At 49.7% G+C, this 19054-nt stretch overlaps 1 protein-coding gene across 4 annotated transcripts in view; it reads right to left on the bottom strand.

The window, feature by feature from the left end:
- Window positions 1-19054, bottom strand: part of Cmpy (crimpy) — a 182683-nt gene that overhangs the window by 4197 nt on the left and 159432 nt on the right. For all 4 annotated transcript variants that reach the window (XM_076424041.1, XM_076424044.1, XM_076424042.1 and 1 more), the window contains 4 exons: window positions 4192-4374; window positions 1406-1758; window positions 856-1215; window positions 555-755 (listed from right to left, as the gene is read on the bottom strand). In XM_076424041.1, the coding sequence (XP_076280156.1) occupies window positions 555-755; window positions 856-1215; window positions 1406-1758; window positions 4192-4374 (1097 nt within the window). The remainder of the gene's footprint in view (window positions 1-554; window positions 756-855; window positions 1216-1405; window positions 1759-4191; window positions 4375-19054) is intronic.

The following is a 19054-nucleotide window of genomic DNA, read 5'->3' as shown; positions in this document are numbered from 1 at the left end:
CGTGCCGAGCGGATCCGTATTCACGGATCCTTAAATTTTCACTACACGGTTCACGTACCACGCGTATTTATTATTTATACACACCGGAAATAGAGATTTCTACTACCTACGCGGGAAGACGTCCAGAGCCGCTAGATCAGGGGGATGGACTCGAATCAAGGGGAAGAGGTTACCCTCTCTCTGCCAGTACCGGAATAGTCACGCGACCGGACCGTGGCGGAAATATGGGGAATAGCGTCGTAGAAGGAGAAGGTAAAGTGGAGGGACAAGTCTTGATCTGCAGCAATGTCGCCAGATCGAGGAAATCGAGGGGAATACAGATTACCCTCTCTCTGATAACTAGATTAATACGTGAGCTTACGTGACGTCTTAGTGGGGGATGTTGGAGTATGCTCAAATGGACTGCTGGAATGGGATAGTGGAAGGGGAAAAGGAGGAGAGGAAAAATCGACCAGTTTTGGTCGATTCTGGCGACACTGATCTGTCGACACTGATCTGTTGACACTCATTTGTCGACACTGGCTACGTCAGCAGCTACGAGCGACAGAACTTACCGCGATCGGACAGATCGGGCAGCAGGTTCCAGGCTTGGGTGGCGATGGGTCGCTGCAGGCGACCGAGCAGATGGTTTCCCTGCAGCTGAGCCGACCTCCGGTTTGACAGGTACACGCTGTGCACGAGTTAGGGTGCCAAGTGGATCCTTCGAGATGCGTGTTGTTCAGACGATCGGTGCAGGAAGCTTTGCACCGACATATCTACATGGAACGCAAACAAACCGGTACAGTAGGGAGTGGGAGACTGCAAATGGGGGGAAACAGACATCGCGAATCAAACGAATCATGATCGTCTACTCACTGAACAGCCGTGTCTGTTCGTCTTGTAGCCATAGGTGCACCGTTTCCTGCAGCCTACCAGGGGAGGACAATCGGAATCCGGAGCCCGGCATTTGCAGAACGTGCAGTCGTTCTCGTCCATGAGCAGACCTCGCTCGCAGTGAAGGTCGCACTTGACTTCCGGGCAAATTTTCTTGCCGGTCTTGTCGATCACCACCGTGTCGTTCGCCGGCTCGTCGAAAGTCTCAGGAGGCCTGCACGTGCAAACCGGACAGCCTTCCTCGTCTCTCGCGAGTTCGCAGTTCGGCTCGCAGAACGGAACGGGCAGACACGAGTCGACGTCGGTGGTCGATTGCTCCGTGGACGCGTCCTCGTCGGTCTCCTGGAATCGGAAGCGCACCCGTGGTTGTAATTGTCCGGTCGAATCGAATAACGAAACAACCGATAATCGAACTGGTAGCCGACATTTAAACGGGACTGCGTTTCCATCGGCGCAGCGGCTGTCGCGTCAGGAAACTACGGTTCGAACAATCCCGTTGAACGATCGAGCGTCGATCGAAGCGGTTTCGTACCTTGTCGGAGACGCAGCTGCAGACGGGACAATTGTTTTCGTCCGTCTCGTATCCGTGTTCGCAGTTGATCGAGCAACCCTCCATCGACGCCTGGCAAGGGGATTTAGGTTCGACGAGGGAGCCGTTCGTCGGGATCGGGCAGTGAGGACAGCATTCGCCCGGCCCCGGTGCGATCGCGTTTTCGCAGGATTTGCACATCGTCTCCTGACAGGTGACCTCCTCCTCCTCGCAAACGCAGCTCACGCAGTCGGATTGCTGCCATCGCTCGCCGGGCTTCTTCGCCTGCTGATCGTAGATACAGTATCTCGTCGATTTCTCTCTCGCCTGCGTCGGCTTCGCCCAACCCGCCGATTCTGCAACGCGAAACAGAATGTTTTCTCCTCGTATACAACGCCGCCATTACCGCGCCTCGTCCACTAATTAAAATCTACTTTCCGTTCGATGCGCGAACGGTCAACGGGATTACGAGAGCATTCGTTCGCGGTTTGCGTCACAATGTACGCCGCGCCACTCCGTTGAATTTATCCGGACTGTTATGTATACTTTGTATACATACATACTTACTCTGTACACAAAGCGAAATCTGAAATCCGTGACAGAATCTGGGAGAACAAATAAATCGAGTATATCGCGTATCGCTTTTACCCCTACATCCGTTTCAGTCTTAACCGCGGGCTCGGTCGAGCTCTAGTTTTCGTTTCGAACGAAACGGTTGCGAATCGAGGAATCGACGAACCGATAAACCGAGTTCTATTTCTCAATGATGCGGGACCCGCGACCCGTGTCTCGATTTCACGTCAAATAAATATGTACACGATACTCGCTCTCTCCCAACCCCCGAACTCCCCCCCCGAAAGGTTTGATTTCCGTGTAGATTTCGGTGGACGTCGAGGGATTTCGATGTCGAGATTGGTAGGATGACCCTCGCTTAACAACTGTTCCGATCGACGCCGCTTCTAATTGTTCCCCAGGTGGCCGAGCGACCGTTATTAAATTTCAAAACGGATGCTATGGGGTTCCGAGCGACGTAGCACGGCGCGTCCCGGCGTCGCACGCGCGCGCAACCCTCTCGTGAACGCGTCCGCGGGATAAGAATGGGCTCGTTAAAATTCAACAGGTAAATCGAAAGTTTTCGCCGTGCCGTGCCGCGCCGCGCTGCGTCGACTAAAAACTTAAAAGCTTTTTTCTCGACCACCGGTGAGGATCAGCCGGAAGCTTTATCGTTGATTATAATCGAGGTGACTCGAATTGCTAATGTCGGTCACCGACGAGGATCGAGGTACCGCCGAAGCCTCTTCCCAATCTCGCCAAACTCTGTGTTCCCGTCTCTACTGATTCTTCTCATCTCGCGAAACTGTATTTCCGTCGCTCGGAAAACGCAAACTTGCAAATAAATACGAATACGAATACGATCCCAGCATGATTCACCGCGGTACATGAGAGGAATTATAGAATAGTTTGCTGTACAACAGTATAGCAAATAGTTTTATAATCATAAGAAAACTTACAGAATTACTGAGTCTGTTCAAATATTAATAACTAGACTGCGGAACTTTGTGCATTCATAGCAAAATTGGGTAGATGAAATTCAAAATTGTAGGAAAATTAAAAAAATTGAAAATATCAATATATGATCTCGCCTCTATTAAAATCATTAAGGGGAGAAATAACGTTCGATTTAGTTTCTATTTCTTGCAATCGATGAAGACAATTTTTATTTTCCGTAAAGAATTAGATGATAACGAAATGAAATCAGTGCGAAAGTGCTTTGTATACCTCCTTGAAAAGCTCCTGCAATGCAAGAATTTATACAATTTCCTTGAAACACTTGAAAATCGCTAATAAATGAACGTTGTTTCAGAGTTCTTGTTTAAGAACGCAAAGCTCTTGACTTTCGATGAAGTAGAGTACTTCACAGGTGTACTAATAAAAAAACCATTCTGAAACCTTATTCTTCAGGCCTTTAACTATGTCGGACACCAATAATTGTACGACCTACGGAAAATTTCAAAATCGACTTTTCAGGCTAAATACCACACTGAGCAACGGTGCGAGTTGGTTTATCGATGGTCTGGGGAACTGGACGTTTGAAAGACGAGGATGCTCTTCGTTGCCGATCGAAGAACAGGGACGGGGATAGAGATAGCGCACCGCATGTAACGCCACACGAGCAACGTAACGAAGAATACCGGCCGCGGCGCAAGCAAGGTGAAAAGCTAAAGAGATAGAGAGTCGAGGAGAACGAAGGGTGGGTTATAGGGCAGCGTAGAAATTCGAGATATCGACCAGCTGCTATGCCGGACGCATAGAAGCGAGCTCCAATCACGACTTTGCGTAATTACCTAGGGCTTCGAAGTCGTACAGAACGCAACAGCTACCGTGTGTTCAGCGATCGTACCGCTCGCGCTCGAACCTATCGTATCACCAACTCTAGAGTTCGTTCGGACGAATCCATCGATCGATACAGTAAAGTCGTGATCCATCTCCCTGAGGATCTCCACGATCACTGTCCGTTCGCCTACCCTTTCCCCGCGAGGGGCCAAGAAGCTCGAGCTGCCTCGGTTGCCGAGGAGTGTAAACATGCTATCAGCGCAGTCATAAAAAAATAGTTTCCCTACACGATCTCTGTCTCTGCTCGGAACCGGCGATGAGAGCTAGATCGCGACTTTACTGTATTTTTTAAGAGCGCGAAAAGTCGTTGGCACTCGGCCGCCTTTCGGAGGAAACCAGTTCACTTAGTTCAGCGAGCGCGTGAATCGGAAGTAACTGGATAACGTGATTCTTACCCGAAGGAACGCAGTTGTATTGGGCACAACAGTTTCCAGGCGTTCGAAGATCCGCAGGCTTGACCTCGACCGGATGTTCGCTCGGTGGACATATCGTCGTCGGACAGTCCGGCAAGCATTTGCAATCACCGTTCTCGTCTGGTACACTGTCCTCTGGACACTCGGCGCCGCGGACGTCCTCTCCTGTGAACAGAATCAATCAGAAAATTCAATCGAAGATCCACCATTCGACTTAAATCCTCGAAATATCAACATTTGCCAACGGCGTTCGAAGTTGACTCGAATAAATTGGAGACTGAAATTAAAAAAGGCTGTAAATGCCATTTTTGCAAAAATTGTTTTTTTCGTTCGTTGTTCGTAAGTTCGTTGTTCCTTTTTCAAAAAAACGGACAAGCGGACATTCATTCTTTTTTATATTTTTTTCAAGAAATATGTGATTTCTTTGATTCTCGCTCAAATAAATTGCATTCCTACAAGTTTCACATGAATTTTCCTCTGAATGTTCATTCTGCCACGCCTTCTTTAATTCCTGTCTTCCATTTTCGCAAACGTGACCGAAATCGTTTTAGATTAACACGGGATCTCCTAAACGCGTCCGGACGCAGCGTTTTGCGATCCAAACTCCATTCGTCGTCTAGACGCAGACGCAGGCGATCACTTCTGCTGAGACGAATGGAGTATAAGAGGCTCCAGGATCGCAGAACGCTCAGAGCGGACTATTCGTAGCATCGGTGAGCTTTGCATTCGGTAGGGATCGTCGACTGAAATAGCAAAAATGTATTTGTTGGCCGGAGAGTTTTCTCGGGACGGATGTCGATATCGACGCCTACGTCAGCGCCGGCACCGGCATTGCACTGCTTTTCCCGAGCGATCGATTCGTCCAAAGTAATCTCGCGTGTACGAGCCAGCTGTACCGTCGTTTCGGATCGATGAAATACCGTTCCCCGAGGATGCCGCGGCTTGAAAAATTGCACGCGTGCGAGCGTTCGCGCGTTTGCCCGAGCGGCGGGACATTCGGGAACGTCCGAAGGTGCGCGCGGGACCGGCTGAAAAATGAGGAGCCCGCACAACACGACTTCGTCGTTCGTTTCGAAAAGCAGAAAGTCGAGCGGCCGCCGCCGCCGTTGCTAAATAACCGATACGAGACCCGGCGTTCCAACTCGGACTCCGGGTTAGAGACCCAGTCCCGCGGGAGCGCGCGATGCTTTTCTGAAAGCGTATTTTCACGGAGAGGAGAGAGCAACGTCTACGGTAATTTGGATCGATCTGAGCCAAGGGATTCAGCACGAAGATACGATACCATCGTGCAGCGGCGCGGCTCGGCGTATCTTATCGGCGCTAACAATGCGTTCATTCGGTATGCAAGGGTTACCGCCGCTGTCCGGGAGGAGACTTGATACAATTCCTCGTGAACCGCCCCGGTCGAACCCCTGCGTCGCTTGATTCCCAGCGCAGCGGTCGATGACGCTTATTCGAGAGGATACGCTACTCGGTGAAATTCTCGGCCGACCGGACCGGACTCGGAACTGGAACCAGTGTGGCCAGATTAAGACTACGTCCCCACTCTGGCTTCCCTTTCCACGACGTTGCTACCAACGCTTCCGTTGCGGCCAGGTCGTGCATCTGTCACATGACTAATCTGGCACTGGCAAAGAGAGGGTAACTTTTTCCTCCCAATTCGAGTAAATTGATCTGGCGACTCTGCACTAGCCTACCTTGGGGTTGACCGGAGGTCCTCCAGATCTACCCTTGCCCATCTTGGTCTACCTTTAACTAGCTCAGATTAATGGTCATTTAAAACTTCCTTGGCGTACCTTGAGCTAGCTCTGGGTAGACCGAGATTCTTCAATGCTTTCTTCGTTTACCTTGGTCCACGATCAGCAACTCTTTTCAATTATTAATGCAAACGCGAAGTTTCCGTTTTAGAACACATGTGCATTCAACGAACATTGTCAATCTTCCTTTTTGGGATTTCTGATTGGAATGAATTGCTTCTGAAGTTTTCAAAAGTAACTCTTCTCAAAATTGATATTTTTTTTAGTAAGATTGGTATTCCTCCCTCCGAGGCTAACTCACGGATGGGGTCCGCGAATTGTGTGACAGAAAAATACATTGGGCGATTGGTCTGTTAACATGCCTTGTCTGCGAAGTCAGATGCATTCTGATCCGACTAATAAAAATTGCTGGAGGGTAACTTTCCCCCTTCAATTTGTGTTCCTCCCCTCATCTGGTCACTCTGACTAAGGGTGAATTTATAGTGGAGCAGCGAGGTGAGCAGTGCGGTGAAAAAAAAGAAAAACAAAGAAAATACATGTGTATTTTTTCATTAGTATGTGTCGAAATGTTGTCACGAATGTTGGTTTCTTTTCACCGCGCCGCTATCATCGATGCTCGCAGCTGCGCAGGGTAGCGAAGCTGGAACGATTAAGAGCTGCTTCGGTCCTCGAATGAGTCTCTGGGAAGCCGATTCGCGTTGCTCCGTGGGCATCAGCAACATTAATTCTGTTCACAGAGCAACGTACGCTACGGTCGAGCTGTTCGATGGTAGAGAGGTAGCTAGGCTCTGTCTTTGCCAGGTTATTCGACGTCGATGCCGCCGCTAATCTTCGCGTCCCTGGACGGTCGCCTCGCGTCAAAGCTAATGGCCGGCCCGCACCGGTTGCCTTTCGTTCGCTGCACTGTGTTCCGCACCGCACCACACCGTGCCGCTTGCCGATGGCCAAACCCTAGTTACCACCAAATTACGGACTCATCGAACCACGGCTTACCGAGGGCGCGGATTAACCGCGTTACTCGTGTCTTTGCAGCGACAGCCGTAAACCACCGTAAGCACGATACCGGCGACGTAAAAGCAACAAACCGTGGCCATCGCCGACAGCTGTACGTCCGACAAGAGAACGATCGAGCCGGTTCTGAGGCAGAGGCCAGAGGTCGAGAATTCGCCGACGACCGAGAATATTAGATGATATCGAGGTTCGCCGGCTAGGAAAATAAATTACCCAACGACTCGGTGAACGTGGAATTGACGATAAAGCAAACTAATTGGGGCGAGGCTGAACCACCGACGATACTCGCATCAATTGCTTCACGTTCTAACGAAAGAGAGCTTTCGATGTTCCTCTGTTCTCGTACGATGCTCCCCGATCCTCGAAATGGTTTAGTTCGCCGGGCAACGAGAACAAGAACGAGAACCTTGGAAAGTCTGTAATCCTCCGTTCGATTCCCTGGCGATACCAAAGACGTACACGCTTCCGGTCACGAACGCATACACCGGAATCATCCATCGATCGCTTCGTCGACAGTCGAGTATCTTCGTAATTCGATTAACCCTTCGACCGAACGGCGCTTTCGAGGAATGAGCATTCGTTTCCCGCTAAAGAAACGACCAGATCGAGATCCGAGAATCCCAGACGTACGATGCACGCTGCAGCGAAAGTTTCGTGGACATTCTCGGCGTCGCATACAGGAAATTTCGGGATCCCGCGTATCGAATACTTCGCCGTCCCTTTGTCCAGTTACAATCCCGACATAATTTCGGAATAATCGAATTTCGTCGCGGTTTCGAGATTTTTCCTGTCGAGCGACAAGCAACCGGATCGCTCGAGCAGTCGGTGATCCGACGCTGTTGCGGTTGTGGTTTAGCCACAACGGCAAAGGCGTAACAGCGAACCCGCACGAGATCTCTACCCTCGAACGAACCCCGCTGGACAGTGTGCCATGCGACTGCAACGTTTTGCAGGCGTTTTGGGTCGTCCGGAGCCGATCAAACGAGCCGTCTCCTCTCGGAGGGTCGGATCCAACCTACCCGAGCTTCCCGCATGGGAAAATAGGACAGGGCTTTCCCGAATCACTGTCCGTCAGTTTCGCCTCGCAGAATTGCAAAGCCGTAGAGAACCTATTTCCACCGAACGCTCCCGGTTACCGTAAACGTCGAGTTCGAAGATCGTCTACGCCTCTTTTAATTCTTCGAGGTCCCATCCAGCTTCCGGGCTTCCGGTAGTCGACTCCGTCCGAAGAATACACGGAGAAATCGATCGACGAAGCTTTTCCATAGCGCGAAGAACGCGCTCGAAGAAAGGCGAGGACGATTGCCGTTAAAATCCCTTTCTCGATGGAATATCGTTAGGAAGAAAAATATGCGCGATACAGAGGGGCCAGAGGAAATTTGCAGACTTTTCGTAGAAGAATAGACAAGGACTTGTCCTCGTTAACGTCGCGTCGCGACAAGGTGCGATGGCACGGGACGGGACGGGATGAGGCGTTGTTAACACGGCAGCGACGTACAAAGGAAGAGACACGGGAGAAGCTGAAACTCTCCGTTATCGTTCCTAGGACAGCGTATTTCCTCCTCGATAGCATTTCGAGCAATTTAGCCTCGTTCGGTAAGCACGCATCGACGCTTCGCGCGCGACGTTTCTCTTCCGGATGGCGGGCACTGCGATCCGGACGCGACTCTTAATAAATCAGTTTTATCTGGTCGCTTAAATCACCGGCCGGAAAATTGCCAGCTGCCGGCCGTCGGAACGAAATTATTTAATTCCGCGCGTATCCTTTCCCGTGGCCCGTGGTCCGTGGCCCGTAGCTCGTGGCCCGTATCCGCGATCGAAAATTCGCCAGCGATATCTCTCGGCGAACGAACGAACGAGAGAGAGAGAGAGAGAAACGTCCCCGGTATTCTTCTCGCAATGAATCATCGACCGAGAGAAAGAGAAACGAGTCGTTCCGGAACGGAGAGGAACGACGCGAAGCGGCGGCGGGGGGCACTTAATTTCTCCGGCAACGACGTTTCGCGACCCTCTTTCCATCCGACGTTTCGTTTCCCTCTCCGTTTCCCGCTACCCGCTTTGCCCGTTTTTACCCGAGTGCTAAGGCTACCGTCAGCTCGGTAACTCATTTACAGTAATACATTGAAAGGATGCGAAACGAGAGAGAGAAGGACGGTCGACAGTAGAAAAAGAGACGCGAAAGCGGAGAACGGCTCGGCCCGGGTAGGTACAGCGTGAGCCTGGAACGGCGCGAAAGAGTCAGCCCGCCATTAATTCTTTCCTGTCTTTTGTCTATTCCGTTGGCAGCATCCGACCGACCGACCGGCTGGCTGGTCTCGCCCCTCGGTACTCCGCATTGTCCTTGTCCGCCGTTGTCGGCGAACTCGCGAGCCCTCACGCCGACTATCCGTGACACGAGCTGCGCTCCCGTGCTCCGCTCTATTCCGCTTCCCTGCTCTCGTATTCTATCCCACGTTTTTCTTCGCGCCTTTCCAATTCAACCGCGGATAAAACCAGTGCCGCGCGTGCTTTACCGAAAACTCTGTCGCGCGATTCGATCGAGATTGCCGCGGCGCATCGGATATTACATATTCCCCGACAAGATTACGCGCAAGGGTCGTTGTTCTCTCCCCGGTTCGTTTCGCGAACGAATCGCGGGCCCGAGGTATTTTTGGCAGCGACGATTCGTAACGGACGCCTTTCATCATCCGAATGCGGGAACGCGAACACGACGGAATTCGTAATGCGGCTGAAAGCGGTGAAAAGCGGCCGGCAAACTCGCCCGGGCGAAAAACTGCGCCCGCGGCAACGATCCGTCCCGGTGAAATCATTAGTCTGATTGAAATTGGACGCGGGGATGGCCAAAGCCGACCAGCACAGCAACCGGCCAGCCAGCCGCGATGGCCAACCTAATGCCTGAGAGAGCAGACTCGTTCGCGAACGCACGAAACCGCGTCGAACAACGACGCGGAAACAATAACGACGGACGTTGTGGTTTCCGCGTGCGGCTCGCTGCGAAAAACGTGGACGCGCATTCTCCACCGGGGCAGTCACCACCGGTTGTCCTGGTACCGTTCAACGAAATAATATTACATTATGGGGGTAGTATAGGCTTGGATTGTAACTAGAAAATACCTAGAATCTTACTAGATTTTGGGTCGAAAATATGGGTCCCGTACTGAACGTTGTTTGACCTTATTTTAGCATATTTTGAGCTGGGTGAGGGCTCATTCGAAAGAGGAAGGTTCACCGCACGGTGCTCTGGTCATGAGGTTAACGAGATTATGTTTATATCTAATAATATGAGTGTCCAAAGTAGGGAAAAAATCTGGAAAAAATCCCGCAGATTCCAATGTATTTTTCTGTCTCTAAAAAAGCCTTTTTTTACTGATGGGATGACCAGAGCACCATGCGGTGAACCTTTCTCTTTCGAATGAGCACACTCACCCAGCCCAAAATTTGCTCGTTCAAGGACATTAATTCGTTCATGGCGCGAAGAGATTGATTTCGTAGGAAATTTCTCGAAAAATAGGTTCTCCCAATCGTTCTCGTCTTAGAGAAGACTATGTGAAAAGAACGTAATGCAAAAACGAAAAAAAAACATCGAGTCGAGAGAGCCGGGATACGTCTCGAAATTCGCCTTCGATCGGGAAGCTTTCGAGGCGGACTCGGTGTCGCGTCCCGGTTCGGCCGAGCCGCGCGAAATCAACGCTTCAAACTTTCCGCGATTCCATTTCGCCCATTCTCCCCTTCGAAAACCGTGCAGATTTATTTCGCGCGTTTGATGAGATCTTTCAGCCGGCATCAAAAGAGTTAAACGAAACGAAGTTTTGATTAAAAAAGCTTGTTCCACGAACGCACGTACACGTCCCTACCGACCGAACACCGCAGAGCCGAGCCGTATCCTCTGCGTTCGCGTTCGGTGAGAGCGCAACCGGATTTCATTTCTCCCGAAAGCTTTTGATTAGATCGCGCCGAAGAGCGTCCGACGAATTACGCTTTGCCTCCGCAGCGGCGAAGCTTCGTTGATTCTACGGTTTCGCGAACCACTCGCTTATAATCTTTTTATCCGACGGGTTGTTCGTCGTCGCGCAAAAGCCTGTCATTATTGCAAATCATCCGACGAAACTAGCTGAAAATCGTGTTCAAAGACCACCGAAACACGCGTATCGCGACCATCTGCGATCAAATATCGAGACGACAATTCCCCCCGATCAATTCCGCGCTACGGATCGCGAGTAACGGATAAAGCTGGAAGAATCTTTTGAACCAGGGTTGGTCCGGGGATTGAATTTAAAAGCTTTTGGAACCCACGGAGCACCGGGTTCCGTAGCTGGCCGGTGCGGCACGGTGCGGCACAGCAGAAGCTGCGGTTAGTTGTAAAATGCAAATGCGGATCTCGCGGAGACGTATGGAGTTCGGTATAGGAGTCGAGGTCGTAGGCGGGGTGCGCGTAGGGTGCACTGTGCACTGTGTACTCGTGCATAGGTGGTGCGAGGCCGATATAACAGCGCGGCAGAGCGGCAGAGCGGTAGCGTGGCTGAGCGCCCCGGCAAGGGGGGGCAGAGAGAGAGGGGACCGGACAGAGCGGTGTTACACGGAAAGGCTGTGTGTTTGCATTGCCGCGTCAGCTGGCCCGTTACCGCTGATAGCTACGCCCGTAGACATCGCTATAATGGAAAGCGTCAGGTTGCCTTTATGTCTTTCGCGATACCGAACCGTCGCGCGTCGCCTCGCGTCTCTCCTCGCATTCGTATCATGCGGATGCGCCACATCCCCATCCCTATCCGCATCTGTACGGCTTACCCCTTGTACAGGGACCAGTCTCCTTTCAGACGGTCCTCTCACTCCTCTCGATACTTCCACGAGGACACTGGATTAAAGCCGTGTCGCGTCGCTTTATCGTCCCGGCGAAGTCGGAACCGGCTAAATCCTATCCCGGCTCGACTCGATTCTACTAGACTCGACTTAATATGCTCGGAAAATCGGGACCTCCGGAGACGGTTCTTTCGAATCGACAAAGCAGGCTCCGAGACCTTCTTCTCTCGCTCGGTTTCGCCCAGCGAAAAGCAAAGGACGCGACCTTGAAGCGCCACCGAGTTCTTCCGACAAATTCTCTTCCCGCACATCCGGCTCGAAGGACCAAAAACTGTTACACCGACCCTTGTCGAGATTGAGAGTCCGTGAACTAAAAAATGCTGGAGTCGCGTTCAAAGAAGGACGGTAGGACCGGTCGAACTTAGGGCGTTGAAATAACTCTCACTTTGGTCAACCGCATTTCACTATTCACTAAGAACGTTTATTAGCTATGGTGCTTTGGTATAGCTATAGTCTACAAAAACGAAGGTTCTCGCAGTGGAGAGACAAAATTTAGAAGAATTCTCTCAGAGGAGATGTAACGGCGTCCTTCGAAACTATATTTTCGGCTGTTCACGATTTCGCCACGCTCGAGGAAGAAGAATGGCGACCGCCGCGCCGGCAGAAGCCGCGAGAGAACAACGAGAAAGTGGAGCGCACGCTCGAAATTCCTGGCTCTGTTCGAGGGAAGAAAGAACAATTTCGGGAACGGCGCGTAACCTAGCTCCGCGAAGCGTGTCGAGAGTTGGGACGCGGTGGCCTCCATGAATCGGCGGTGGTTTCCGCGACGTATGTCGCCGTGAAACGCGCAACGGCGGAGTTTCGGGGCGACAGATGTCCAGTTGCTGGCCGTGCCAACCTTGGGACGCTCGACTGACAGGATCCACGGTGTAACGGACTTTCCGGGAGTTCATCGAGACCTCTATGTCCCTGTTCGTGCCACCGAGCGACAAATGGCCAAAGGTCCACACGACTTTTCGTCCGGATTTGCTTCGCCACCGACCCTCGACCCTTAACCCACGACCCCCATCCCCGACCTGGGACATCTTTCTTCCCGCTGGTTGCGTTTATGCGCGCTCGTGCGTACCACTCGACTTCTAAATGCGAACAAAACCGATTCCAGCGTCGTTCTATCGGTGAAAGACAGGAACAGGTGTGGTAGTGGGCCTCGAGGGACGAGGAACTAAGGAGCAATGCGAAAAATTTCTCAGGTTTTCTTCTCATAAGATTAATAATCCTATGTCAATCTTTGATCACGATTACTCCACAATATTCACCATAGTCAACCTGGAAACATTGTCTGCTCGCAGAAGAGTATCCGACCAGAGCTTTATTTTTAATTTAATTAATAACCATATAGAGATTGTACCTCTCTCCTTATGCAAATCAATTTTTACACACCTGAACGTGCTTTGAGATCCCGAGCAGGTTTACAAACACGTAAATGCAAATCCACATATGGATTAACAAATCCTATAAATCGAATTATTGCGAATTCCAACACTCTATATAATAGTATTGACTATTTTAATGGGTCGTTACAAACTTTCAAAACAAAATTACGCAGGATTAACTCATAATATCAGTACCTTTATACCAATAGTTTTTTTTTTCTTGTATGCATGTCCTTTCTTAGTAATTTATGTTAAGTCTTTATTCTATTGTAAATGGACCTCGGTCCGTTCATAATAAATAATAATAATAATAATAATAATAATAATAAAAAAAAATGGAGGCCCTTGGTTCATCATAAGCTCGGGCATCAACTGCTTAGTAGAGGGGCGGTCCATTGAACGTTCCGGGGGTGGGTGTTTACGGGGGTTCGCCCTTGATTTTAGCCTCCCCCTTAACAAAAAAAAAGTGTCGTTCCTCCCGATTTCTCTTCGATCCGACTGGACTAGAGAAAAATCGGATCACGCGATGGAGGCGTTGCGGCAAGAGCAGGAATCGCGTTGTCGGCAGCGAGAACGCCGTCGAGGATGTTGCCGACGTCGGTAGCCGTCGACTGCCGACCGGCCGGAGCGAATATCGAGAAAGCCATTAGCGGGACTCGAGGTAGCCGGTTTTTCGACGAGGTCGGCGCAGCTGGTTTCTCGAATCTGGTTCTCGATGCCGGTTCACAACGTTCGTGGATTTCGTTGATGCTCTGCCGAGTATTGCGTCGGTTCGAGAGGACGGCCGGGCGGAGCGGAGGGGAAGCAGGGTGGTGCACGGAATTTCGTGCATTCAGCGTCCCGTATCTACGGGTGCAGTCTTCTCTTCTCGGAGACCAGCAGTCGCTGGGCGAGATTACGTTTCTTGACGCGTGGGCGTAGCTGCAGCTGTGGGGATAGCTACGTAAAGCTGTAAATGTAGCTGTAGCTGTGGATGTAGCAGCTGTACGTAGCTGTTGCCGTTCGACGCTCCGGTACACCGGTAATTCGGTTGATTTTTCACGGGAACCGATCCCTGGGCCCCGAAGTCGCAGACTCTCGATGGGACGCCACGCGACTCGATATCGAACACTCGTCGAGCCACTCGTCTCTTCGAGAACTACTTCCCTCCGGTAAATTTAGATTTTCATCGTCTCCCGGCAAATAAAATCGAGTAAATTCGATTTCGAATCCAATTTTCCCCGACCTCGGATCACCGACGTACACCGAGGAGCCCATTATTGCCGCCATCGTGGCCACGGAAAGGGAGAACTCCATTATTAGGTTTTCTCTTCGTTTTCGATTCATTCGTCGCTTTCGAGCCGCGCTCCCTCCGTCCGTGCTTCCCCCCGCACTGGTCAACTCACCCCGCCGTTCCTCTCCCCTCACCTTTTCGCTTTGATCGCGTTTGATCGCATCTATTCGACGGTTGCGACGACGCGATAGGTCGCGCGTTCAAGGAGACCGTCCGGCTACCGTCGGAACGCTTTCGGGAACAAACGCACGCCACGGAACGCGTCGAGACGTCCGCGGAAAGGACGCCGCTTTGCGGAGCTTTGTCGCGCGGCAATCTTAACGACGCAAAACATTTCAATTCCGCGATCTCGTCGATTCTCCGGAAAACGTTTCACGGTTTCTCAACGATTTCTCGGTCAAGCACCCTCGACTTATCGATCAGGGTAACGTGCTGCGGTAATTGCATCGGCTTTCGTATCGAATTCGCGATCCCATCGCTACCGAGATAAAGGTCGACGCAACCGACCAAGTTAATCGCGTTACCGCGTTTCCAAATCTTTTTTTTATTCAGTCGCCGCTCCGCGTCGGGGAATCGAACGTTTTCCCCGATATAATCCCCTCGGTCGCGGTTATCACTCGTGGATTACGTTCGCGGGCGTTCGGCTCGCGTGTATTCGCGATTTTACGTTTCAATTTCCACGTGTCTCTCGAAAACGGCTTCGAGAACTGGAACACCGTAAAAAAACGGCACCGACACCTTGGACGCGCGACAATTTGCCAAGTTCGTAAAATATCGTGTATATCGCAGCCAGTCGTTCTCGCGCGGTCCAATCGAGACGTTCGCCGTAGAAGCGACCGAGTATCCGGATCGGTTCGGATTTTTCCTTTCTCTTGTGTAACGAGCGTCCCGTCGCGGGACGCAGCGTACCGAGAGCTACTCTTCGACAGTAAAACGTTTTACGATCACCGAAGCCGAAATTCGCGGCAACGGACCATGTTTTTTCTTCGTGACTCGTTCACGTTCCGGACGAAGTGCGAACGGCGATTCGCGTCGATGCTCAGATATCGATCGCGCCGGGAAACCGAACGATACAACCTCTCGAATCGTTCTCTTAGCTTCCAGGAAATTGACATCGCCCGATCCATCCCCTTTTTCTAGCTTCGATAGATCCGTAGATTCGATCGAGAGATCCGATGCGACTCGACGGTACCCGAGGACGTATCGACCTCTTGAGATCAATTTTTTCAGCCCGGAAACAGACGTCGCGATATCTCGCTCTTTCATGCTTCCCCATTCTCACTGAACTTCCGTGTCGCGTTCTGTTTTTATCTGCAATACGAAACGGTCTCGTAGGTTTTTTTCCTTTTTCGAGGGCGGTTTCATCCGTCAAACTGGAGTTGTTGTTCCCAAAAAAAGAAAAAAATTCGTTCCCCTTGGTTGCAGTTGATCCACGGATCCGGGGGCGGTTTAATCGGAATCCGAAGAGAATGGGTCGAGTCCGTTGATGAACATTTTCTTTTGTCTCTGATTTTAATAGAGATATTTCGGTGTGTCGCGTTCCTCGACTCGATTCATACGGTAGAGAAGGAAGAAGAGGAGAAAAGCTCACGGCTATACGAGTGGAGGTTGACGAGGCTGCGAACGAGGACGAGGACGAGAAGGAGAAACGGGAGGACGCAAACAGAAGGCGCGCAATTAGCTGGTTAACGGGCCGCGGGAAATGTCGCGGAATTAGCCGGCAGCCGTGACAGAGTTTCCTCCAGTGGCAGTGACTGCAAACCGTGAACCGTGAACCGTAGATCGGAGACCGGGAAAAGTTTCCGTGGTCGTGAGGAAAACACTCGACGGTGTCCGCTTTTCCTTTTTCCGGAGGGGTACGAAATTTCGAGAACGGACGTAGTCCCAAAATATTTCCAAGCTTCTCGAACAATTCAATTTAGGATGATTCTTGGCTTCGAGCAACGCGAAAATATCGGAAAACTTCAGATCTATTCCTCCGGTTGTCCCTCTGTTTTTCGCGTTGCCGTTACCGGTGGAGCCGATCCGGCATAAATTACCTATCGCGTTCTTTCGATATGTTTGCGTTGGATATTTCGTATATCACCTTCATGCAAGATTGAATCAATGCAGTACGAAACTGCGGAGGGATAGTTGAAACATTTCTAGATGTTTGACACGTACCGCACCCGAATGCGAGACCGCGGAAAAAAGGTCACTTGCCCAGCCGTATACAGGGTGTCGCAAAATTCGTGAACTTCCCGAAAGGGGGTGGTTCCTGAGACCATTTCAAGCGATATTTTCCTTTCCGGACCAATCAGAGCGCGACCTAGACGTTAATTGATTGATCCGTGGTTTTTCGTTAATAACTCCTAAACAAAGCCGCGGATAACATTTTTGCAAAGGAAAATGTCGCTTGAAACGGTCTCAGGAACCTCCCATTTTCGGCTGTTGAAGGAATTTTGGGACACCCTGTATATAACTTCAAAATTAAAAATAAGAGATTTCACACATCTTCTCGCCCAAATCTACTGGATAACATAGGAAAAAGGCAAAAATTTATAGGAGAAAGGTAAAAATTTCTAGTTACGCAAGGAAAAGTTTACCCTTAAACGACATTTATCAAAGACTGTGGTCATTTCTATAAAGTTTATCATGGTTTTATACATTGTGTTTTGTACAACTCTTCTATATGTATGTTTGAAACACACACAATCATCAACCCTCCTACAGATCGTGTTATAGAATGGTGTAATTGTTTATAATCCGGGACGATAAATCTAATAGTTTGCACTAAGTTTTACTGCGAAACGACCAACGAACATGGATCGACTCCCGCCCAAGTCTTTACGATATCGCCTCGAGACGACGATATTCGAGAACCGGGGAAATTTGATCGGGGATTACCCCGTATAAGGCAGGTTTTGTCGGGAAAAGTATGCCGAGAATAGCTGCGGCCATCGTCGGGGAACCTCGAGATTCGAAACGATTCCGAGGCATTGTTCGCGAGACCACGTGCCGAGTCATCGGCCGAGCGCGAACGGTGACACTTTTTCGAGAGAGAGAGTGAGCCGACATGACAGTTTCCTCGCCTCCACGAGAAAAATAAGAATCGAGGGGCGGTTCAGGCTCGTTTCGCCGAGAAGAAAGCGTGGGGATAAAGGAACATTGGATTCGGTGCTGGAGCCGGAGCGAAACGGCGGGGACAGCGGCTGGAAAAAACGAGATGGCTGACGCGAGCTTTGCTTCGCGGAACAATGGCATTAACGAGAGCCCGTGGATCTTGGTTATTCTACGCTCGTCACGAGCCGTCCCGAGATCAACGAATCACCCTGACCGATTCCGAGGCGAGCTCTTTTTAATAACAATAGCAATTTATTTAACGATAACATTTCCATACCCTTTGGGAAGCCGCGGATAAAGATATAGAGCAGGAGATGCGTACAGTGCACAGTGCGGTCGCGGCCCCGAAAACCTGGCTGAAACTCGAAATATGGATCTGTCTATCCATGAAACGAATCTATGAAATGAATCTACGAAATGAATGTACGAAATGAATGTACGAAACGAATGTACGAAATGAATGTACGCAATGAATCTATGAAATGAATCTACAAAATGAATCTACGAAATGAATCTATGAAATGAATCTACGGAATGTATCTACGAAATGTATCTACGAAATGAATGTACGAAATGAATGTACGAAATGAATCTATGAAATGAATCTATGAAATGAATCTATGAAATGAAAGTCTCAAGTTTTTTGCACATTTTGAGAAATTCCATTATATGTATACGTGCGGTATACCATCGCGATGAAAATTAATATTTATATTATATTAATATTTGCTTATTAAAATGTTTCGTGATCTACATATTTAGTATTCAAATAATAAATTACATCATTTTAACACAATTTATATGCAAAAACAATTTCCTGCAGCTTTTCGGTGGAAGCACTTAATTATCGCGATTTTTCAAGCGTTTACGATAATTACAGAGAAAAATGTTTCCAACAAAAGAGCTGAACAGTATTTAAACATCTACAAACTTCTATACAGGGTGGGCCGGAAATTGTAGTAGAACCGGGCAGGCGGTGATTCTACATGCAAAAATAAATAGAATAACATTTTCTCGTTTGGCAGCTCGTTTGCGAGAAAATCGAAGTAAAAGTTCAGCCAGGTTCGCGTGCTTTAGTATGTATGCAGAAAGTAGAATTGGTTGATTATGGTCAGACGCGTCAGACGATTCCTATGCAATAGCACGTGTATTCGCTGCATTTTCAAACTCGACCTTCTCGAAAACGAGCTGCCAAACGAAAAAAATGTTATTCCTTTTTTTCGACTTATTTTTGCATGTACAATAGAATCATCCCCTGCCCGGTTGCACTACGATTTCCGACCAACACTGTATATAAAATTTCGAAAAAAATTTTCTTCGACAAGAAATAAAGATCATTTTGATTTTTTAAACATTGAAATGCATGTTTGATTTTATAATATTATAGCTAACGTTAAGACGAACTCAACGACGTACTATGTACTTGAGCCCATAATTAGTTTTTCCCGACTTTCCGAGCCAAATGCCCCACT

This window comes from Lasioglossum baleicum, chromosome 5 (genome assembly GCF_051020765.1).
Source record: "Lasioglossum baleicum chromosome 5, iyLasBale1, whole genome shotgun sequence".
NCBI lineage: Eukaryota > Metazoa > Arthropoda > Insecta > Hymenoptera > Halictidae > Lasioglossum > Lasioglossum baleicum.
This window is presented reverse-complemented; position numbering and strand designations above follow the sequence as displayed.